This window comes from Drosophila navojoa, chromosome 4 (assembly GCF_054131105.1).
Source record: "Drosophila navojoa isolate 15081-1374.11 chromosome 4, UAZ_NAV_1.0, whole genome shotgun sequence".
Classification (NCBI taxonomy): Eukaryota; Metazoa; Arthropoda; class Insecta; order Diptera; family Drosophilidae; genus Drosophila; species Drosophila navojoa.
The window spans coordinates 19,257,608-19,281,851 of NC_142892.1; the positions used below are offsets into that span (position 1 = coordinate 19,257,608).

Consider the following 24,244-nt stretch of genomic DNA (forward strand, 5'->3'; position numbering starts at 1 on the left):
TCGAATAATTACATAATTTGTATTTACATACCAAGGAATTTATGAATTAATTATTATTAATGCGAAATTAATAATAATGTCAAATTTTATAATTTATTATTTTTATTTATATTTTTATTTTTTATTATGAAAACAATTAAATTTTTTTAAATAGTTACAAATTTATTATAAATTTAAAATATTTAAAAAATAAATACGAAAATCTTTAACTTAATAATAATTAATAACTTAATAATTGGTAATTTTCAATTTATTTTATTTATTTAATTTTTATTTTTTATTTATTTTTTATTTTATTTATTATTATAATTAATATTTATTATATTTTATTTAAAAACAATATTATCTTATTTATTTTACTTCATATTTATTTATTTTTACTCTTTAATCATTAAAAAAACTAATATGTTTCTGTTATTTATATTTATTTATTTAAGACTTATTTTACCTTTTTATCGTGATAGATTGCAAAAAATATGTTTTAGCTTTATTTGTATCAAAAATATTTTCTACATTATTAATTTATAAAGAAAGCCAAAAAATTCCTCTTGAATCACATAATTTTTGTTTATTTGCTAGTATTATTTGCATTATCTAATTATTTTCTAGAATTTCTCATCGTTGAGGTATGTTGTTTGTCAACAGCAAAAAAAATTGTTTAAATAGTTTATGTTTATTCAATTTGTCGACACGCTGAGCGTCTGTCATCGCTCAAAGACCTAAACAGGTGTACGAAAGTCCAAAAAACTTATTCACGATCTAAATTTAAAGCGTAGTTAATGTGGTTAAAACTGTAGTACTATATACCATGGGCACAACTATTGTACACACTAAGTTAAATATTTTAACCCCTATTTAAATTTTACAAATAACTTATTATTTATAGTATGTTTAATCTGACTAGCAGCTTGTTCAGCACATAGAACAAACATTTGCTCAGGGTAGACCGTAGCTCATAGACCCTTGCTAATGCCTATAAATAGAGCTGGCTACCTGTGTTTCTGTACTAACAGAGATGACGCTGTATTTAATCGTGCTCAACTCTGTGAGCTTAAGAGCTGTCCAAAAGGCTAACGGCACAATGCCAATATCAGCGTGACTCGCAGTCGCACGTACAAAGTACGATGAAGTCTACGTTGATTTTGTGAAATTCCAGAGATAGACAAGTTAAACAGCGAGGCGCATAGCTAACTGATAGATTTACAGCCGGGCTTGATGACAATGTTTTATCTCTCAGCCAGACTGACTGGCGCTTGAGTCAGTGCTGAAAAGACTCCACTGTAGTCGCTATCATGTGAGCCGTGTGAATCCCATGACTCAGTGAGTGTGACTCTGCGCCAGTTTTTTCTTTATAGTCGTATTATTTCACGCATGCGCAACCAGTAACCAGTTTGCACCTGTTGATTGTTAACAACAACAACAGCAGCAAATAAAATAAGAATAACAAAAGGTTCTCGAAAAAGTGTACTAAATATATGTATATGTTGGCCCCCTTTTTATGATGATGATGACTTGCACAACAATCGCTACGGGGGTTGTTTTTTATTTTTATTGTTATCAGGCCCAGGAATGCATTCAATGTAAAGTTCTAATTAGTGAGACTTATTGGAGTTTGCCTATTTTCAGCAGGGACGCAAACCTTGAAATGCATCGTAGGGAATGCATACATAGTTGCAAGTAGAAGAGTTTATATACATATTTATAGCAGTAAGGACTCAATCCGCAGTGATCTCCTTTATATATACATATGTTTAGCAAAGACGCAAACTCTTCTAAGACTGATTCGATTGTATAAGTAGATTGTAATGTTGGTATGCGTAATTGCAGCAAAGACTCAAACCTAATGCATAGTGTGCCACAACAGTCGATCTACTTTTTATGTATAACTAAGTGGCATTTTGACATAAATTCTTGGCTGATACTTATCGATTGAATTAAATATTGTTATGCTTAGCTTAAAACAAACCTCATAAATGATTAGTGAAGACACAGAACCTTATAATCTCCAGGCAATAACATGATGGACAACTACAATTAGGACACAAACCTGATGGTGATCTACATTAAATAAATATTATATGTACATAGTGAGTACACAGAACCTTATAATTATTGACATGCTAACTATAAAGACTGCAGTCAACTTCCTCATGTTAGTGAGGCCATTAACAGTTATTAGCGGACTGTTATGCTATGCTAAATATGGAAATAATTCAAATTCGAACAAATAACTTTATTTGTTAGATTTACAAATGTAAAGGAAAAACAAATTCGTTATTTATCAGCTAATTGCCTTAATTGGAACCAGCTGCAACCGAATTGTGCCGATATTTACAGCATTTTTCCGCATTGTTTTAAATATTTAATTCTCACATTTGAACAGTTCCTTGCACATATTTACACAATTGTAAAAGTCAAATAATAGCAAACAACAGAATGCAATCAATGCCGAGAGATATGGGCAATAAATATTATATACTTGTATGTTTTTCGAGTGATACTTAACACACATATTTATAATGCCAAATGGCAGTGCGGCATTTAAGTTGTCAGAGATAATAAACGACACTTCAGATAAGCATCCATCGCCATAGAATGCAGCCCACTCATAAATCATGCGAATTTCACACAGAATGTTTTATCTACGCACTTAAGACTAGACACACAAACTGGGTTAGGAGGCCACCACGCACTAGCCGTAGCTGAGCAAAGTGAATAGACTAGCTGTGAGTCCCACTTGTCCCACTCATGAGAATCGCATAGAGCGACACTATTTGCTAGGTATTTATGCCACGTGTATACGATATTCCGTTTTAAATACTATAATTAATCGAGCGACAAGCTGATAACTTAAATCGTGTGTAACTAAGCTGTGTGGAATGTTAATTGATTTGAGCATAGCATATACAAATGTGAACAAACTGAATTGGAATGCTGTAGAACGGGAGGGAACGCTTAGCTTATACTCTGTAAGCATTGGATGAGAGAGAGACTAATATAAGCTCTGCAATTGCACTTATACACATTTGCTATACTATTCGTCTTATACGATTTGCCATAACAATGCCACTTATCGTTATCTTATACTCAAGGGTTTAAACCTCCCATACACATAAGTACAGGGTATATATAGAACGTATCATAAATTGTTGCAGTTGAGGATTAATATGGCAGATATTTTATTCAACTCTTTAGCATAAAGCTCATATAATTTGCAAAGATGTCAAATATAAGTGTATTGAATGTGATTACGAGTATTATGTACCATTGTGAATGTGAATGTGACTGCTATTGTGAGTTCGATTATCGCCATAGCCACGCCTTAAACAATCGCATAAATTGCAGCCATGCCACAATTTGCATGCAAAAAGTTCACGCAACTATGCAACGCGTCGCATTATTCGCATTATCAATGTTGCTGCCGCAAATTGCGCAAATAATCAAAGTGGAATTTTTGACTATAAATTTTCAACAAAATAATTAAATGCAAATTTTAATAAACCCGTGTAGTAGAGGCATGCAACACATACAAATACCGACTAAAAACAGAACAAGTCATTCTAAAAATATTTATAATAATAATAATAATTTAAAATTATATAAAGTTTATTAAATATTATTTTTGTTTCCCCCTTTATTAATTTTATATTTAAAGATAATTTATAAAATAAAGTTGTATTCAAAATATCATCAAAGCAAACTTTACGCAATTTGAGACAATGTTTCACATTTTTCTGAGCTTCAATTTGATCTTCTCTACATGTTTGACTTCTACACGTTTTTACAGGGTATTAAAAACAAAAATGTCTTTACGGTCAGTTAAAAGTTCAATTGAATTAGCCTATGCAAAATTGTCTGTGAAATTCGGCAGTAAATATAAATGAAATATTTGCATGTACGATATGAAAAATGCCAGAACTAACCCGGTAAAATAAACTATAGGCGCCTCTCAATAGCGCACATGCAATAAAACTACATATATGTATCTTCAGTAACATTTTAAGATTGTTGTAAGGCACAAATACTTAGGCACAATGTAAATTCCAATTAAAGCTAAAGAAAATTACAACGATGTAAAGAAAAAAAAAAACTAAAAATAAAAAGTCGAGCTTCGCGTTTGCTGCTATCGCCACAATTAGCCCTGTTCTGTGGTTGTTCTATTTTTGTTTAAATATACCTAAGTGGGGTATGGTCTTTCACTAACTGAATATGTAACACATAAATATTAAAAGAAAACAAGATTGTCAATAATATTTAACTAATTGAACATGTAACATACAAATATTAATATAACAATATGATATTTTCTCTTATTCTAGTCTATGCCTGCAAGTTATAATTGTTTGTAAAATAATTTTAACACTACATGTATTAACACTATATATTATTAACACTATTTATTAATGGTTATTTCTTTTTTGTTCATCAAATGAAAAAAAATAACAGAAGAAAGATAAACAATACAAGGAAGTGAATTGAACTTTAGACTAAATCTGTTCGAGTATAATCCAAAATAGATAAAGCTGAATCAGACAAAGCAGCAAAAAGAAAAGACAATAATAAAAAAAATATAAAAAAAATGAAAATATAATAATAAAAAATATATAAAAAAAATGAAAATATAAATTCATAAAATGAATTTACCATATGAGCAATTAAATTAATTGTTTTATAGACAAAATAAGAAACCCAATAAAAGCGCGAATAGTAAACAGACAGGCGAAAGTTTACTCTAAATGATATTTGCAAAGGTAAATATATAAATCTAAAACCCAATCAAAATGCATTATTATACATATGTAGTTCGATTGACATTTTGTCTGAAATTCGCCAAGCAATTTGCCAACTATGAAACTCAATGTGGAAAACCAGGTCAACAAGCGAAGCCAACAAGCCCTGCGCTGCATCGACTCAAATCTGATTACGAATTCTTGCAGCCTTGATTAAGACTAAGTCTGTGCTTGAGCATACCCTACATCTGACAAATAAACACTCATCGCAATCTGGGTGTAAGTGTATTTAAGCTTCGTCAACTCAGAGATAGGAATGTTTGTGTGTTGTTGTTGTTGTTGTTTCTAATTTATTTCCGATAGTGGAAAACATTGACGATCTGCCTGACTCGTAGTCGGTGGGGCCTGCGTTGTTTCAGTTTATTTAATTTTTTTTTACTTTTGCGGCGTCTTCACGTCACAGACCCACACGCACACACACGCACACCTACACATGAAGTGAACTACAGATACAGTCCGTGTCGGCAGCGCGGGCCGCAGTCAGCAGTCAGCTGTGTGCGGGCTCTTTGCTCTAGGCGCTGTTTGTTTGTGTCGCGCTGTCCAGATACAGAGACTCTCGTACTTGGACCGCAATCGCAGTCGCACAGCAACAGCAGCAACAGCAGCGGCAGCGACGTCAACTGCGTCGCTGACAGCGCAGTCGGCGGCAAGTTAACGTTAACGTTAACTTAGGCACTTGGCAGCTAACTTGGCTGTAATTGCTGCTCCGCTACGTAGCTCTTTTTAATTGTTGTAAACAAGCGCGCGCGTTCGGACTCAGCTTGAAAATAATAAAAACAAAAATTCTACAGAAAATATAAAAATAAAGCAACGAAATTACAAATCAGCCGCGAGTTGTTTACCGCACACATAAACATTTGTTGACAGAGGTCGTGAATTTGTTTTGTTGTGCGTCCATATTAAAACATTTATGCAAATTAATTAATAGAAACGGCGCCAAAAATATACACGAAATAAAAAACAAAGAAATTTCAAATTGAAAGTCTACAGAATTTGTTTATAGTTTGTGTCGCGATCAAAATAAGAAAAATTGTAAGCAGAGACGCCTACAAAATCTCTCAATAAATTACTCAATATGCATACATCTGTTTATAAATGTACATACATAGTTATACATATAGACAGATACAGATGTACACATATATGCATATAGAGCCGCATATAGTAATTCCATAGATATTTGCAATCGCTTCCTACTTTTCCATTTCGCGTGCTGTGCTTTTGTCTTTGCTCTGTATTCTCTAGATTTGTTTTGTTTACGTTTCTTTATTATTTTTATAAATAATGCCATAGAGAATTGTTTCAGTGCCTTTACAATGCTGAGAATGCGCTCTTCAATTACATAAAAAGTGTCTGATTGGAATGGAATTGTCTATTGAACAAAAGTGCAAAGAATAAAAACCTATGTATATGAATCGAAAAATTCAATTCTCATATCTCACAATTGAGCGCACAAGAAATACAAATGTCAGGCAAATTTTGATTACAAACTCAATATGAATGACAGTTGTTATCAAATGAAAGATCACAGATAGAGTGAACCATAAGTCTCAAGCAACAATATCAACTAAATTTATTTTACTTGTTTTTTATAGAAATAAAAGTGAGGCTAAGGTCGACGAGCTGATGCCCTGTAACGAGCAGAGCAGTAAATGCAAGCAAATCTAAAATCTTTAGCTCCTAGGGTGTTCAAGTTTTGCTTAAGAACTGAGTAAAATTATCGATTTTTATTTATATTAATTACAAAATTATCGATAACAAAGATAAGTTCATTGACAAAGAAAAAAACATTGAAAATGTCAAGACTTTAGCTTTTGGATTTACCCTAGATCAACTCATTTCATTAGCCCAATCTACAGTCTGGGTTCCGGGTCTGGGTTCAACCAAACCATTATTCCCATTTTCAGTGTATAAAAACCTTTTGCTGCCTGTATAAAAAAGCTGCATTAAATTTATAAAAAAAAATATATATATATATGTGAATATATTTATTTATATAACAGGCATTAATGGATGTTTGTCAATGGAAATTGATTCACCACGACTTCAGCCTATTCTAATTCAGTTATAATTTGCTCTTTATGCAAGCGTTGAAAACTTGAAATTTTCCACTTGATTTATTCATTAATTGCGCCCTTAACGCCTGCAATTGTATAAAAAATATATGTATATGTATATATGCACATGTATACAAATTAATAAAAGAAAATTACATTGTAAACAGCGCAGCTGCATTTTAAGAACTGAGGCCTACAATACTTATAATTGCAGGTCGCTTAATGAGCGACAACCTGACGACTTTTATGAGCTGCAATCATGTGTTAAGCTGCATACAATTGGGTCTAATTGGATCTGCTTGTGGATGTTCCCCTTCCCCTGATCTAGATAGCAATTGACGACAAGTTGTTGTTGCTAAAATCGTTTAATCAGTATAAATATGTATATACGAGTATAAATTAATGAATTGCCTTTATTTTTTGATTGAACTTGGATCTATATCAGTCTGAGGCACTTATATGTGCTCAAGTTTTAGCAAGATTTACTATATAAACAGTTAACTTTGTAAGCTATATAGCACACACAGCTTCTGAAGCGACATTGAATCTTTTGCTGACATAAGTCAGCTGCAAGTCTTAGGTAGGTAGCACCTACATATCAATTGCTGGGCTGAGCGCAATCTATAATCGAATTGCGCCAGCTTCGGTGGGTGATCTTGGCATGTAGCTAACAATTGTTAACTCAAACAGAGGAGCACTTTTTTATGGCATTGCAGGCAGTAGGAAACGGCAGGCAAATGAAACAGAGCAAGGCACGGGCACGAGCACGAGTAACACTTCCATACAGTTTTACAGCCCGAACGAATTCAACTTGGCACCTTAATAAAAGCGCCATACGGATAGAGAGATACATATACCAAGATCGAGACCGGGCTGCGAATCACAAGTCAGATACATCATTTAGAAACGTTTATTGCTAAGATAAATTCAGCAAGGAGTTTAATAGCCACTATCAATATTTGTACAACAAATAAGCGACGAGAGCGACCGAGCTCAATGCGAGGCGGCGTAAAATGTCGCAGCCATAAGATAGAGACGAAATCGTAGCAGCAACAGCAGCAGCAGCCACAGCAACAGAAGCAGCAGCAGATGCGTAAGGCGAATTAACACAAACGCGTTAATACAATTAGTTTAAAAGTGAAAAATCTCATATATAATATATATATATACATATATGCATATGTATGATTCGAAACAGCGAAAAAAAAAAACTGTTAACTAAATAATAAAATTGAGAAAAATAACAAAATATACGCAGCGAGGCTGTCGACAAAAAGCGGCACAACAAATTTGCAACTTTACACTCGTCGTCGGTTGTCAGTCGCGAAATGAAGCCACAGCCTCAAAGCTGAACCACAGAACGCGTGTGCCCACACATAAAAAACACATAATAATAATAATACAATATCAAGTGAATATAGTGGAAACATGGTCGAGTTACTCAAGGCGCTCAATTTGACGGGCAATCTGCTGGCGGGCCTGGAAGACAGCAGCCTCGAGAATGTGTCGAATCCAATTGCGTTGATCGCCGCCGCAGATCCCAGCATCAATGGGACGGCCTTGAATGTGACCACCACCACAACGACGACCACCACGCTGGCGAATGCCACCAGCAGCAGCAGCGCCGAGAAGCTCCAATTGGATGGCTTCGATCTGCCGGGCAACTATTCCATATTGATCAATAAGCTGGAGCAACTGGCGCTGGGCCTGGACTCGGCGTTGGGCAACTTCACCATCGATCGCCAGGAGGTGGAGATCAACTTGAGCGGTGCCTCGGCCAACGATGTGGCCGACGTGGCCGACGACTTGATCTTCAACGATGTCCTGCCCGCTGCACGGCCGCCAACGACGCACATTGCGCACGGCTCGAGGATTTACACCGGCGAAGAGGAGGACTTTGCTCATGTGGTGAGCGACATTTGGATTGGAGTCATCCTGACGCTGCTCATTGTGTTTGTGATCTTCTTCATCTGCGCGTGCTTTCTGTATCACAAGTTTCAACAGTGGAAGAATTCATGTGAGTGCACGCCACACGGCGTATACTTGATAAGCCATTAAGAAAACATTGTGTATACGAGGTGTGGGACTTATAAAGAGACTATAATTTGTGATAAGTGATATGTGATATTCGTATTAGTAGTAGTTCATTAATAACAAATAATGAATCTGTAGACTTTCATTATGACTAACGAACAATAAGATTCAGACACATTCAGCCTATGAATGCCTCCACTCAATAAAGTGATTCAGGCAAATAAACAGTGTGGTAAAACAAAAGAGCTTACGCATCGCATTGAACAAGAAATTAAAATCAGAAAGTAAATCGAGAAACATATGGACTGTGCTTTTAACGCCCATGATATTGATTTTTGTGGTCTGACTCTCTCTCTCTGCCTCTCCCTCTCTCTGAGGGATGACGGCCATTTGGAGGCAAACAAATTTTAGCACCAAGTATTTGCATAGCTTGCTGACCGAGAGAGCTCTCTGGAAATAATTCCGTAGAATATGGGAATAAACAAATAACTTATTTATCTTGCCAATTGGCAAATAACTCTGGGCCTCAAAGCACAGACCGAAACAGAAACATAAGTTCTGTTCTGTTCTGTTGTTGGGCTGGCGGGCGAATGCTGCCATCATAATTTGTGTCTGGCTTTGTTCAATTATAAATTATAAGGCAATTAGCTAATAAATTCTAAACTGCAGATGATTAAGCTCTTACGCACACAGACAGAGAAATGCATTTAGATCTTATCTCTGTGCTGCTTCGGCTCCGCCTTTTGTCTGACGGCCGAAAACAAACATAACATTTTCAGTTAATTAAAGCTGCAGTCAAGTGGCCCATCGGCTGTGCCAAGCAGGTCTTGGCTGGGCCAGATACGTACTAGGCAATCAAGTGCTCTGTTTGCTCAGTTCGAGGCTCGATTACACTGCAAATGTGTGTTAATCAATTCAAATTGTTTTCTACTGCTGCTGCCGCTGCTGCTGCTGCTGCTGCATAGTGCACAAAAGAATCGTCATCTCGATTGCTTGTTAATGGCCAAATACCAAGTCACTGGGCCACTTTCGTTTTGATTAGCCCAGCAATTCAGCAGAGGTGCATCGATTGACACTGCCAGGGCGGCCATCAAATGCAGGCAGCAGCCGAAGGCAGCTCAAGTGCCTCACAAGGGGAAGTAGAAGTGGAAGGGGAAGGGGGTGCAGGCGAGTCAAGTGGCTTGTGGTGAATGAACGATATCCATTTCAATGGGCCAGATAACGAACTGGGCAATGAGATAGTAATCAAGTCCCATGCCACTGCCCTATTCATATTTGTTTGCCAACAAAAGACTTTCGGCTAGAACAATGCGTTCTACAAACAGACAACGCTCTGTTTAAGATTCCTGAGACCATCTGGAATTCAGACTTGTGCCATTGTCATGCAAATATTAAAGAACAATTCAATGCAAGTTTGGCGTGTGCCCAGAGTATTGTAAATAGATATGCAAGAAAAAGGAGGAAAACAAAAAACATTCGAATCTCAATTACGCTGTAAAGCTATTAAAAAAAGTAATTAGCGCAGCGAAAGAGTGTGTCAACATATTAAAATTTGAGCACATGTGCACACACTTAACAAACAATGCGACGTCACTCATACGCAACGCTGTACGCATTGTCGGCGCTGTTACGGTGCGTATGAGTGACGTTTTTTCAGGCAGTTCACGGCTGTTTAATTTACCTTTAATGAGCTTGTTTATCTCTGTTTGGGCTGTTGTTGCTGCTGCCCGTGCAGCTGTCACATTCTGAAGGCGCTGCGTGATTATTATCATAACTTTATCGTTGCTTTTTTATAGTTTTTTTTTTATTATTTTAGAGGGAAAACTTTTGCTGACAGCAGTGGAAAATGTAAATAATTTTATAAAAATTTAATTTTATATGCCATGAAAACTAATTCTGATTTAAAAAAAAATATAAATATTTTATTGATCATTATTTTCTATAAAATATGTAAAAAATTAGAGATTATTAATTTAAATATTTAACTTGCCCTTACATATTTCATAAAAAATAAATATTTTTATTCATTATTATTTTTTTTTTACCATTCTATGTAGAAGATTTTTCCAAGTGTACTCGCTGAAGGTGTTTATTTCGAGCACTCTTTACGATACTTTGGGAGAATTAAAATCCTCAAAAAAAAAAGTCGTTAAACTTTTCCATACGTCGCCCATCCGCACACCGCCCGCACTTCAATACAATGTCTGAGTGGCTGGCAAATAAAGCTGCGAAATGTTAATTAAATTAGGCATTGATTAAATTTGCAAGTAATTAATAAAGCGTAAATTGTAATGGCAATGCAGCCGCAGCAGCAGCATCATCATCATCATAAGCAACATCATTATGGCGTTGTCAGTTGGGAATTAAATGTGACTTTCACTTGCCCAAGCCCCGCGCTTAGCCTTAAGCAGCTTTGACGTCAATACATTTCCCACTTGGCTATGAAATGTTTTTCGCGGCGTGCAACAAATTTAAGCCGCTTATTCATAAGTAGATAAATCGTAAATGTGTGCGTGCGTATGTATACAGAATTATATTATACGCATGCTAATATTATTTGTTATTTTCGATTTATTGGATCGCACGCAAATTTCGCAAAAATATGCTAAATGAATAAAAACCCCAGACCCAAAAAAGCCAGCGAAAACCAACAGAAAGGCAAAGCGAATTAGCAACAGTAACTAAAATCAAGTTTGTTATTGCATTGCCAATGCTAATACACGTAACAGGCCAATAACTAAACAGAGAATAACCCACAAAGCAGCCAAAGCCGCTGGGGGCAGCGGGCGGCGCTTTGGCTAACCAAAGTCGACATGATGCTTCAGTTTATAAGCCACAAAACGTGTTGGATTTGTTTCAATGGCGCTAATTGCTTAATTGAAACTGTTTTTGCATTGCATTTACTGTTAGCTTACTTTCCGTCCGCCCCCGCCGCTGCCTTCCGCTTCCCTTCCGTTCTTCCGCACTTCGCTGCCGACGCGCCTGTTGTGCCGTTCATAGCAAAATGTCAATTAGTATTTGCCTGCTAAAAGCCAAAAAATCGACAATAGCCCAAATTAGCTGTTCACCTGACACATACTCACACTCACACTCACACTCGCACACCCTGCCACGCCACTCCTCAATATTCCAGCATGTGTCACGCTGTCGTATACGTAATATACACTTTGATTAGCATTGCGCATACGCCACGCCACGCTCGGCATTCGATATTGGAAATGCATTGCGAAAAATTATTCCATTTTAATTACAAATTTGTAAATATATGTATGTACGTATATGTATGGCCGGTTCGCAGCACATCATCATCATAATTGGCCAAAGGGCAGCTGCATGCAGTTGCTGCTGCAGCATATTTCAATAATTGAAGCACGCTATATTTTTAATTAGTTAAATGCGCGTTTAATTAGCTTTATAAATTATGCACATGCAGCGGTTAGTTGAAAACCCTGCACAAGTTTTTTTATCTCATTTTTTTAAAATATTATTTACTGGCCTCTGCAGCTGTGTCTTTTTTTCGATGCTCGCTGACTTTGGAGTTTATTTTTGTATAATTTATGAATATTTGCTTAACAGACAGCAATGCTGGAATGATGGTTTTTCAGTTATGATTTATTTATACATTTTTGGCATTTATTTTTTTACCACACTCTGTTTGTTTGTTTGTTTGTCTGTTTATTTGTTTGCCTTTTCGCTGTCGACGGAAATGAACTGTGATTTTTATTTATTAATCGGCCCATGATTTATGTATAAATAATTGTAATGCATTTTTTAATACGTGGATGAGCTGTCAGCAACGGTATTAAATTTCGTGCGGCACGTCAGCTAGAAAGAACGAAAGCAAGTCAGGTCGAATATACTCAAAGTGCTGCTAAACTGCAGAGAATAAATTTAATCATTGAATATGCTCAAATTTAAATTAAATAATTTGATATGCAAATTGCCAAATTTAATTATCAACGGGGAAATTCTAAAACTCAGCATTTTACATATTTGACTTCATTATTTATTTAACATCAATCATACGCACCGTTACAATTCAAATATCCAAAAAGCGCGCTCAGCCTAGTATTGGGAAACGTCAAACAGCCAACAAGCGCTTACACAGCTGCCCAAGCGGTTCAGCAAGCGGAACGAGAACGTGACCGAGCGAGAGAGAGAGAGAGCGCACACAAAGCCAAGCGAAGCAAAGCAAAACAAAACAAAACAAAATGCGACGCGCAATTAACACACTCACACACGCGCGTGCACACAGAACTAATAACAGACGCTACCCGACAATAACAACAGCAACTACAACAACTAGAAGAAGAGCAGTGAGCAAACATGTTCCACAGTTTGACGGCAGCGCATGTTAACGACCGCGCAAAGAATGCAGCAGGCAGCAGGCGGCGAGCAACAAGCGGCGACCAGAACATCGTGCAGAGCGGCGCAGAAGAGCGACGCGACTTGGCAAGCAGACAGACTAAAGACAGGAGAGCGCAAATAAAAACAAAAAAAAACACGCAGACCCGCACACAAGAGAGTCAGACGGCTGCAGCACAACAAAGAGATTAAGAGAGAGCGAGTGTGAGAGAGAGAGCGCGTGAGAGCACAGAAGAACTGGCTGGTAAATTGTATTGGCGACAGAAGCCAAGCGGCGCTGCTGCTGCCGTCGCTGCGTGTGGCTTTTATGGCTAGTTTTAAAATTAACCACAGCTGCAAAAAAAAAAGAAAAAAGATAAAAAAGTAAGAAGAGCAACAAAAGCGTAAAAATCAAAAGAAGAGACAGACAAAGTCGCAGACTGAAACGAAATTCAATTAAAAGGCAACAGCACATAAAAGTGTGAAAATGCTGACACAGCCAAAAAGGGCTGCGACTCTGGCTGCGGCTGCGGCTGTGGCTGAGGTTGCGGCCGAGACTGTGGCTTTCGGCAGCGATCAGCACAGACACACTCGCACACACACACACACACACTAGTGCAGGCTTGGAAAGCAGCGCCGCTGTTGGCGTTGCCTTTGTTGACTGTACAACGGGGCGTATACTCGTTTTTTTCGGCTTGCCTGCTTTCTACAGCCGTCAGCCAAATAATGTGTATACGTTTGTGGATTTTTTTAATCATATTTGTTGGTATTGTTGTTGTGTGCTTTTTTACGCTTTCTACACCAGCAGCAACAACAACAACAACAGTAACAACAATGACAACAACGATAGCAAAGCTCGCCACACTTAATTTGCATATTTTTGCACAACAAAAATCGTTGAATCAGTCCAAGTGTGCGTGTGTGTGTTAGCTTGCGTTCTCTTGTCTGCATGTTAGCTGTCACGTTGACTATCTTTTTGGCTATTGTGCGACACACACACACACACAAGCACAACCACTTACACACACACTGAGACACGCGGTGCACTGGCACCACGTCGTATGCGTAATATTGCATTGAAAGCGCATGCAGCCACCAAATTTTTTGTTGTTCCATTTTTTATTCTAGCTTTTTCTGCTTAGCAACGTTTTCTTTTTTTTATTTATTTTATTCTAGTTTTTCGCTGATTCTTTATACAACAGAGAAAAAAAAGTAGATTTCATGCTTTTGTTTGTCGCTCGCTTTTGTTTACAAACGATATGCTGCTACGCCAGAGTGTCAAAAAATACATACACAAATGCATATACATACATATATTTATATAAGTAAAATAAATTGTCATAGCGACGCGCTACTGATGATAAGAGCAGAATAATAAAGAAAACATTTCGCCATTATAAACAACACAATAAATATACAATATGCTCGATTTAAATGAAAGTAAACTATGCTAAAATATTTTCATGGCAATGGGCAACTATGGAAATGGCATAGCTATTGATTTTAGTTTCAACTCAATTTATTGAATATGTTGAGCATAAATCAGAAAATGCCTTTTAAGCCTCTTTCAAATATGTCGAATACTTTACAGCTGAACAGAGCTGATTCCACTCCCTTGACACACTCCGAACTAGATCATTTCGTTCTCTCGCTCGCTCTTGCTCTCGGTGTTGCCACCCCTTTTAACCACATGCACCCCATTTGTGAATTGACAAACTATCTTGAGTTTTGCTCTCTAACATTTGCTCTCGCAATAAATATTTGGTACGTGTGCACACCCACCCCCTTTGCCGATCCCAATAGACGCCCTATAAAGTTGACAAAGGGGCTGATGGTAGCAGCAGCTGCTGCGGCTGCTGTTTGGCCATAAACATGAAGCTGAAGGCCGTCGAAAGCACGCTAAAGGTACAAGAGACTCGATGCAAACACACACGCACACCCCAAATGACATTGAGGTAATTGCACCAGGGGTTGGTTGGGCTGCTTGATTGGTTGTAGTAGTAAGCCACAATTGCATATGTAGAAATCATAATAAATGTATTTTCATTGGATATCTTGGCTTATTTATAATCTAAATAAATGCTCGTTGTCTTAAATTACAAAAAATTATGCTTTGTTCCGCAAAAATCGCAGAATTCATGCGTGCGCTTGTCTTTTCGCTTAGCTTAAGATTCGAGAGAAATCTGATGATGAGAGCGAATCTCTTAAGAATGAGTTGCTTAAACCAAACTATGAAATAAATATATAATTATATATATATATAAAATGAGCTGCGTGAGTCGGGTATGCATTAAGTGTTTCTGGTTGCATCTATAGAAATATGCATGCATGTTTAACTAGATTCAATTTGGAATTTGATTGTGCGATGTGTTAATGAATCTACACATAACATAAATTGCATAATTCATGACTGGCAATTTACTCGCTTCAACGATAATTCATTAAATTACATATTATTTGCATATATCAAATCAGATTCGGATGACAAAAATGAAAACAACTCTTTGTATTGACTGCTGTTGTTGTTGTTGTTGTTGTTTTTGTGTACAATTATATAAACGCATTCAAGTCGAAATGTCATGGATCTATGCCAAATATTACCCTTGGCAATCCACAACAATTCAAGTTCAATGGAATTTGATTTGTTCTGTGCTTCGCTTTAACAATTCATATGGTACCTTAAGATTATTTACAATGTATATAGTTTGACTGTTTGTCCATATCAAAAATATGTTGTATACATAAATATATATTCTCTTTGCAGTCTCTTCATTTTTTTTTTTTTTCTTTTTTTAGTTTTTTTCTTTTTATGTTTGTTCATACAATTAATGCTTTTAAAACGTAGTCTTTTCTGTTCGTAAATGTTAATTAAATGCAAAAAATTAGATTATCTTTAGATGGTGCGCGCTCTTCAAAATGTTTGCTTCATGCATTATGGTAATAAGTCTGTATACATAGAGAATACTTAATCCCTGCAAAATGGAAAATCTTATAGAGAGTGAAATCGTCTCCAGGTCTGCGAGGTTTGCGCTAAGCTACAGAATTTCAAGTACAGTTGCGTCTTAACCTAATGAGTAAGAGTTGTGGATTGGAGTCTGATAAGTCTTTAGAGTTCCGCCTGCTGCCCAACTACCGTAAAGTAGCTTGTAATCTTGCGATTAGTCTTTGTCTTGCCATTGCTGGCCACAGCGTCCGTTGCTGAGCCACTGGACAGTGCATTTTCCTTCTCCGGCGTTGTCTCCTCATCGTCATCCCGCTTGGCCGGTTCCACTTGCATTGAAACGGTGACCGAGACCTGCGCACAGCCAGCACCTGTGCCTGTGCCTGCGCCCGCATCGGCTGCCAGCTCGGACAAATTGTGCTTGCCCTCCGGCACCGGGGTGGCAGGTGTCTCCTCGGCAATGTCGTTCAGCGTGCTGAGGCTACGCTTCAGCTCATCCAGCAACTTTTCTTGTGCGGCAATCTTCTCCTGCAGCTTCTCGCGACGCGGACGACGCGTAGCTGGCTTCGACTTGCTACTGTCCGGAGACTCCTGTTGCGCTTGGTTATTCGATTCGGTTGCCGTTTGTCCGCTGTGCTCGCGCTGCTGATGACGCTGCAAATTGACGCGCGAGGAATAGCCACGCTGACAAGTGCTGCAGGTAAAGGGTTTTTCGCCTAAGAGAAAATTTGGACAGTTAGATGAAGGCAATGACGTCAGATGCTGCCTGATCACTCACCTGTGTGCCGGCGCATGTGGACGCGCATGTCGATTTTGCGCGAGAAACGCTTGTCGCACATCTCGCACTGGATGGGCTTGTCGCCCAGGTGCGTGCGCCGATGCACAATGAGATTCTGGCGTGCGCGGAACGCCTTGCCGCACAGGTCACAGCTGTAGGGCTTCTCGCCGGTGTGCACACGCACGTGAATGGCCAAATCGGAGCTGCGCACAAAGCCCTTGCCGCACAGCTCGCACTTGTAGCGCCGATCGTTCTTGTGGTGGCGCATGTGCAGCGCCATGTCCTGCTTGGTGGCCAGCGGGAGGCCGCACAACTCGCACTTGAATGCCTTTTCGGTGCGGTGCCGCAGCTGATGCTCGGCCAGGCGCATCTTTAGTCGGAACGCGCGTCCACACTGGCCACAGACATGCGGCTTCTCGCCAGTGTGCAGACGCAGATGATCCTGCAGCCGTGAGAAGCGCTGAAAGGTCTTGCTGCAAAAATTGCAGGTGTGGACGGTGCCATTGCGCTGCAATTCCTCGGATGATTCGCGCTTGATGGAGACGTCTGCATGGCTGTCATCCGTGGAGCTATTGTGCAGCGTCAAACTATCGACATCGGAATCAGTGTCTTTATCTTCCTCAAAGTCGTCGTCGTCCTCGTCCTTCACATCGACCACGTAGTCCACATAGCTGCGAGACTTGCGTGCGCGTCTCGGCTGCAATTCCTCTTTGATCTCCTGCTGCAGGTCCTTATCATCCTTCTCAAGCTCTTTTCCGCTCTTTGCTGGCTGCTCCTTGGGTTGCTTTTCCTCCTTTTCATCCCTCGCCTTTTCCACCTTCTGCTTCTGCTGCTCTTTGCTTTGCTTTTGCTCTGTTTCTTTTTTCTCCTGCTGCACCTGCGCCTTTTCGCTCTCCTTCGGCATCTGCTCTTCCTCGACCTGTGCTGGCGTTTGCGCCTTGCGCCCTCGTTTACGGCTGTCATTGCTGACTGTGGCCTGACTATTTTCTTGCTGTTCCTTCTCCTGCTTTGGCTTCTCCTCTTTCTTGCGCTTACGGGCAGGAGCCCGCTTGGCCACCGGCAGTTTGATAATCATCTTCTTAACCTTGGGCTCGGCTGAAATTTCCGCCACCATGGCGCTTATCATAGCGAGATCATCTTTATCAGCCGTCTCACTCTCTGGCGGCGGTGTCTCTGGCAACTCCAAGGCTTGCACCTGCACCTGCAGCTGCACCTGTGGCAGCGCCTGCACTAGAGCTTGAACGGACTCACTTGGAATACTGACCATGGGCTCGCTAGGTTCCTCTTTGGGCACCAATAGCTTGCAGATGCCATGACTCTCGCTGAGATGCAAATGCAGCTGTTTGCTCTGCTCAAATATTGAATCACAAACACTGCAGAGCAACTGCTGCTTGAGCCCCTCTGGAAGGTCCACCAGTAGCAGCTGCGCACAGTTCTTTAAATCGCCCAATCGAACTCCATCGCTCAGTTCCAGTGGCGGCTCGAGCTTCACTTGTTCGTCAGCGGGCGCTTTGCTTTTGAAACGTTTGCTCTCCCTCTCCATCAGCTGCTGCGGCTGGTGCTCTTTGTGCCAGTGCTGAGAGAGCGCCAATGCATCCCCATAGAGCAGAGAGCAATTGGCGCAGCTGTAAATGAAACGGTGCGCCTTCTCATCGGCATGTATTTTGGCAGCTACAACGGGCAATGGAGCGGGGACGGGAACAGGGACGGAGACAAAGGCCGGCATGTTAACTGCGACGCCTGCGCTAATGCTGGCGCTGGGGCTATTTGAGCTTTTGCGTTTGTTTTTGTTTTTCTGGTTTTTGTTGTTGTTTTTATTTGTGCTGCCCGGTGGACGCCCACGCAGCTTGCGTGCAGCAGCTAACGACTGCGACGACTCTGACTGCGTCTCTGACTGCTGCTTCTGTTTCTGTTGTTGTTGTTGCTGCTGCTGCGGCGCTGCATCTGTCGTTTTACCGTTACTGACCTGCGACTTTGCTGCTGCGGCCGCTGCCTTCATATCATCCAAGCGTATACGCTGCGCTTCCAACTCGGCCTCGTCCTCGCTATCAATTTGCAGCACAACATCATCGGCATCGTCCAACAATATGTCCTCCTCTTCAATATCCAAATCCGACTCAGAGTCCTCGTCCGATTCGTCCGTGTCGTCTGTTGCGCAGCGCAGCGACGCAGCTGCGACGGCCGCTACACCATTATGCTGTGTCTTTTTTGTTGTCGCTGCTGCGGCGCTGCCCAGCTTAAGCGTGTTCGGCATCGGCACATTTGTCATTTTCAGCATGTCAGAAAACAGCAAATGAATAGTTTGCGTTTTATATTAATTAATTACACCTTTTTTATGTTTAAATTATTATAATTATTGTTACTTTGTGAGCACAGCAACGCGCACCACTGAGGCCACTACAACAAAACTAAATCCACTGACGCCGCTGGCAGACTTTTTTAACGCTCTTGCGCGCTCTCTCTCTCTTTTGTCGCTCTCACTCACTTCGTCTCTTTTGTTCTTTGAGTAGCATTGCCAGATGGTGGTTGAGTGAACTTGGTTCACTTATTCGTGCTGCCAGACAATAACAAAGCAGATCATTATTGCCACCCTTTTAAGATCTTGGTTATTCAAAACGATGTGGCAAGACTAAAACGTTTTCTGCAATGTTATTAACATTAACATGCTAATTTATTGTTATTTAACATATGACAACGTTCAGAGACCAAAAACAAAAGATCAATCGATATACATATTTTCTTACATTATCGATAATGGTAATATAACGTATATTTGAAAGCAATGCAGCTGCTGCTTAGCCCTGCTAATGTCGTTTTGATAGATATTTGACTCTTGCCAACCCATATTTGGCAGTAAAGCCAAAACGTTTTGACTATGCGGCTCACGCGCCCAATCGGCACGTTTTAAGTGTGGCCTCCAGTGCATCTTTCGGTGTTATTTTTCTTCGTTTTATGCGGTTTTTCTTCAACTTTTTGTGCTATTTCGTGGTGAGCGCACAAGCACACGCACACATAAAAGGTAGCGCACAGGCCTATTGTGTATATTTTCTTCTCTCTTTTATATCATGCCCGAAGTGTGTGTACACTGTTTGGCCGCATTTTGTTACGCCGGGCAACATGTGCAAAAGTCAATTTGAAAATTGCGGCACAGCCAGCCGCAGCAATGTCGAGCTCCGCCTCCAACCCGCCCCACTACTAAACATACTGCTGCTGCTGCTGCTACTACTCTTACTGGTACTGGTAGTACCAACTGGTACTTTGCGGTCCACTTTTCATTGACGCCGCCGACGCACATAAACAACGTGCTACGACGACTCCGGCCGGAACCCCACTAAAAACCCTGGCCCGGGACCGACCCCGTACCATTGGCAAGTTGTTTATATTGTTTTTAATAACATTTAACGCTGTGGCAACATGTGCGTGGTGCACTGCATAAATTACTCCAAATGCCTATGCGGCATTATAAGTCAAATGCTTTCAACTCAAATTAAAAATAAACTGAAATATATGTGGAGCATAGAAAAATCACTTCCATTTTTTTATATTTAAATTAAAGTCATTATACGTGCTGCAGTTTGAGGTGTACTTTCATGAATTTTATTTAAAAGCTAAAGCTATCGATGACTTTATGCACACCTGTTTGCCGTATGTTAACTTACAGGCTCTTAACAGGATCTGAAATCGAATCGATCACATTTGCAAATTAGCAGAGAAGCGTTAATTTTAAATGACTATTGACGGTATTGAATAATATCTTTTTTAAGGGTTCTGTGTATTCACATAAAAAACTTGAATATTCATCTGTAGTAAAAATATATTTTTACAAATACCTGTACCTATGTCTAACTTAACTTTATTAATTCGCACAGACATCTGTTCTATTTTTACTTGCAATCTAAATGAAATATATATCCAATATTAGCCTATAATTAATTAACTTATAAGGCAAGCAGCTTCATCAACGTTATTAGCTTTTCAGTTTACCTGACCCAAGCAAGAAGATAATCAGATGTGAAAACACTGTCGCCTAATATCTTGGCCATTGTTATCATAAAGTTAAATTAAGTTTTTGGGGTTTCGTTTTCGTGATTCGCTCATTTTTCTAAGCGACTATAAACGCATTGTGTGCGCGGCGTCTTTGCGCCGGCGAAGTGAAATAAAGGCACGGGAAATGAAATATTTGCGAACAAATAGACACACTTATTACATTTTCGTCCTGGACGCCACAGATGCTGATGCCGATGCTGGGCTCCTCCTTCTCCTACGTTGTTAATGTTGTTGTTGAATGCTTTTGGCGCGTGTTCGCTGCTCTGGCAATGTCTTCTTCATGTTGTCTGTTTTGTCCCTTTTTATTGTTGTTGTGCCTCTAACTGACATGCCGCAATTTTTCTTCATTTTTTGTTTTCGCCTGCGCACGGTGAAGTCGGCGGCCAGCGCCCCCACCAAAAGATCTCGGAGATGGATGGGTTACTTTCCTAATAATTTAGCAGTTAGTTTTAATGCGCTACGTTAAACTACAAGGAGTTTAACAAAACTAAAATAGTAGAAGATTGCTTAAGTTACTTAAGAGTTGATAAATATATTACTAAAATAACTCGCAGGGATTACATAGATTATTTCTTACAGTTTATGTGTGACATTCGTTTTGTAGCTCATCTAAGAGCCTTTAAGATCGAACCACACTCAGCATTCTTGTCCTGTTCTCATGTTCTGTTCAGCCAAGCTAACATGTTCATAATCATTTTTCTTGTTTCCACAACGCCGCAGCCAAAGAAAAACATGCAATTTGCTCAGGAGTAGACTCGAAAAACAACACGAGAGTGGACCGAAAACAAAAAATATTTGCATGTACCTGGGAACAAGTTTAATTAGTTAAGCGAAATCCTCTTACCTTTAGGCCAGACGCATAAACCTTTGGGCGTCTCAAGTGCTTGACGAGAATCAGACTCCACTGGGAGGTATTGGTTGCAGTTAACGCCTACCGGATAATTCTCCAGACATTGTCTGACTGCCACAACTTCAAATATAAAGTTGAAGCAGAGCTGCCAAAGGGGGCCTTGGAGCAGGGCAGCGAGGTATTTTTGGAGGCAAGCACCTAACAGTAGTCAAAATAATGTTTCAAGGCCGCCCATGCCCCACACAAAGGGAGAAATTTAAACGGCAATTTGGTGCCGTGTTTACCAACCCCAAGGACAGAGGACAACGTACAAGCGAACGACAGCAGCAGCATCCAAAACTGTGGCTTCTGCTGTTTTCTTTTTGTGCGCCCTTGCCTTGATGAATGGGGGGGGGGGGGGGGGGGGGCTGGGGACGCTACCGCAGGGGCAGCAACTGCTTACGTGCCTGGCGAGTATCACACAACGAGACCTTATCCTGCCGTTCAATGGGGCCGTTGTTATTCTTGGTTATGCCTGCCAGGCGGTGGAGGGCCCAGGGTCTTGCCGCCATTCGCCAAACCTTCCTACTGGGCACGTCATTTTTGGGTGCTTTGGGCTGAGTCGTTTGTTTTCTTTTTTCCTTTGCTATTGGCGCCCAAATCCTCAAAAAAAAGAAAAAAAGAAAGAAGAGAAGAAGAAGATAGAAGCACTAACGCATAGCCCCCCTTAACATAAACTGTGTTTAACTTTTTCGTGAACGCCCAAATATCTTTAGCCTGCCTTAGGTTATGCTTTTTGCTTTGTTGTTCTTGCTCTAAGCCGGCGCTGCTACCACTGCGTCCTAGTTATATCTGTTTGGGTTCCTCATGACCTTTAGCATATTGACTAGTGAGGTTTTTGGTGTCCATTTTGCTTTTGGCTTATAACTTGAGGCGCATACTTTATGCACAACGCACTTACACTTTGTGCCTTCTTATATATGTATGTATGTATGTATATACATATATTGTATACTTTTACATACATATTCCGTTTCATTCGTTTTACTGCTGCACTTCATTTTATTGTGGTGCTAAGCTGCGCTTGGGGAATTGAAATGCGTATATCCTTGGGGCTTATGGCGACAGACAGTTCATCAAATGAAGCTTTTAAGTGGCCTTCCATCCATCTCATAATTTAATATTTGATGCAGCTTTAACACAGACTTTAAGCATCGACGTTTGAGTAGGAAAAATGCTGCCAGACTGACGGAAATTAGTTATGAGCAGTCATCGCTTTGTCGCAGCTATCGATACTCTCCACGCAAAAACATAGTAGATCAATGTTGAGTAAATCATCGAGTAAGTACTTCAGTGTTTCAGATAATTAAAATGCAGGCAGGCTCATTGCTTGGAAAAATCCAGATCAATGCTAGGTAGATTTATTTATTTATTTTAATTGAGTAAATTACGTGGGCAGTCGCTGCTCCATTACACTTATCGATTATCCTAGCACACAAAAACATCGATCGTTACACATGTAACAGACATATGTATGTAAGTATGTATGTACCATCGATATATCACCAAATGAAGCTACTTTACCGCAATTAAACAAAAGTCAATTGAAAATTACATAAAGTCTTAAGCTTGCTAAGCTGCTTCCACAACTGAGCAGCTTTACAGAGTCAAAGTGGGGTTTTGCCATATGGTTGAACTACCCTTAAGGCCCCATTCCCCGCCCCCCACACGCCCACCGCCTACACACAAATGACAATGAGTTTCCATTTTGTCTGCTCGTCCTGTGCCCTGTGTGCATCATCAATTTAATTTCGTAAGCTTACAAAGCGTTGCATAAAAAATGAACGTCCGTTCATGTGGGTGTGAAAACGCTCCCGGTTTTTCCGGTACCACACCCCAGCCAGCAAGCTTCTGCATTTCCACCCACACAAAAGGGTGTGAATCGAAGCGTGCGCCATTTTCGTGTGTTTTTTAAAGCCACGCAGCATGCGGCTAATCTTCAAAATCGTGTAGCACGTCTCTAAACGCTTGCCGCATCAACAGTTTCCTCTGTAGTTCTCCTGGCGGGTGGGTTGCTGACTCACCTCTATGTGGGGGGGAGGAGGGCATTGGGCATTTCCCCACATTGTAGAACAGGGCAATTGCAATAAAAGTTGTGTTGCCTACTTTTAAGGGTTGGACGCAGGTTGCACATTTCCGGTGGCAGCAGTTTTTAGTAGCTTTCAACAAAACGTTGCGACATTCAAACATAAAAATTTCATTAATGTACATGCCGGTACCCACACCCCAGCCACTACTAAAAGTGGGTAAAGATGGGGGCATTGCATAGTCCCAAAGGTACAACGGAATTGATTTGGCAATTCGGATTGCTTTTGTCTTTTTGCTGGCAGTTCCGGCAGCGAGTTGAGAGTTGCATAAAACGGG

The 24,244-nt window shown here is 39.9% G+C and overlaps 3 protein-coding genes and 2 long non-coding RNA genes across 6 annotated transcripts in view; 2 read left to right on the plus strand and 3 right to left on the minus strand.

The window, feature by feature from the left end:
* The window catches only part of comm3 (protein commissureless 3), a 37,021-nt gene that overhangs the window by 11,814 nt on the left and 963 nt on the right, over window positions 1–24,244 (plus strand). Inside the window, exon 1 of one of the 2 annotated variants that reach the window (XM_018101191.3) lies at window positions 7,432–8,864. The exons of the other annotated variant lie outside the window; for it this stretch is intronic. Within the exon in view, the coding sequence (XP_017956680.1) occupies window positions 8,276–8,864 (589 nt within the window). The 5' untranslated portion in view covers window positions 7,432–8,275. Of the gene's footprint in view, window positions 1–7,431; window positions 8,865–24,244 lie in introns of those variants that run through there. 2 annotated transcript variants of the gene reach the window in all.
* The window catches only part of mRpL20 (mitochondrial ribosomal protein L20), a 73,055-nt gene that overhangs the window by 3,109 nt on the left and 45,702 nt on the right, over window positions 1–24,244 (plus strand). The window lies entirely within an intron of this gene.
* On the minus strand, window positions 10,899–13,404 carry LOC149091472 (uncharacterized). Its single transcript, XR_016196645.1, has 2 exons — window positions 12,912–13,404; window positions 10,899–12,706 (listed from the first exon to the last, which is right to left on the minus strand). It is a non-coding gene; the product is annotated as an uncharacterized LOC149091472 (long non-coding RNA).
* On the minus strand, window positions 15,248–19,444 carry Phs (Phaser). Its single transcript, XM_018101182.3, has 2 exons — window positions 16,945–19,444; window positions 15,248–16,882 (listed from the first exon to the last, which is right to left on the minus strand). The coding sequence occupies exons 1-2, from the start codon at window positions 19,220–19,222 to the stop codon at window positions 16,332–16,334; spliced, it is 2,829 nt and encodes a 942-aa protein (XP_017956671.1). The 5' UTR covers window positions 19,223–19,444; the 3' UTR covers window positions 15,248–16,331.
* Window positions 20,973–23,108, minus strand: LOC149091473 (uncharacterized). The gene is made up of 2 exons (XR_016196774.1): window positions 21,857–23,108; window positions 20,973–21,796 (listed from the first exon to the last, which is right to left on the minus strand). It is a non-coding gene; the product is annotated as an uncharacterized LOC149091473 (long non-coding RNA).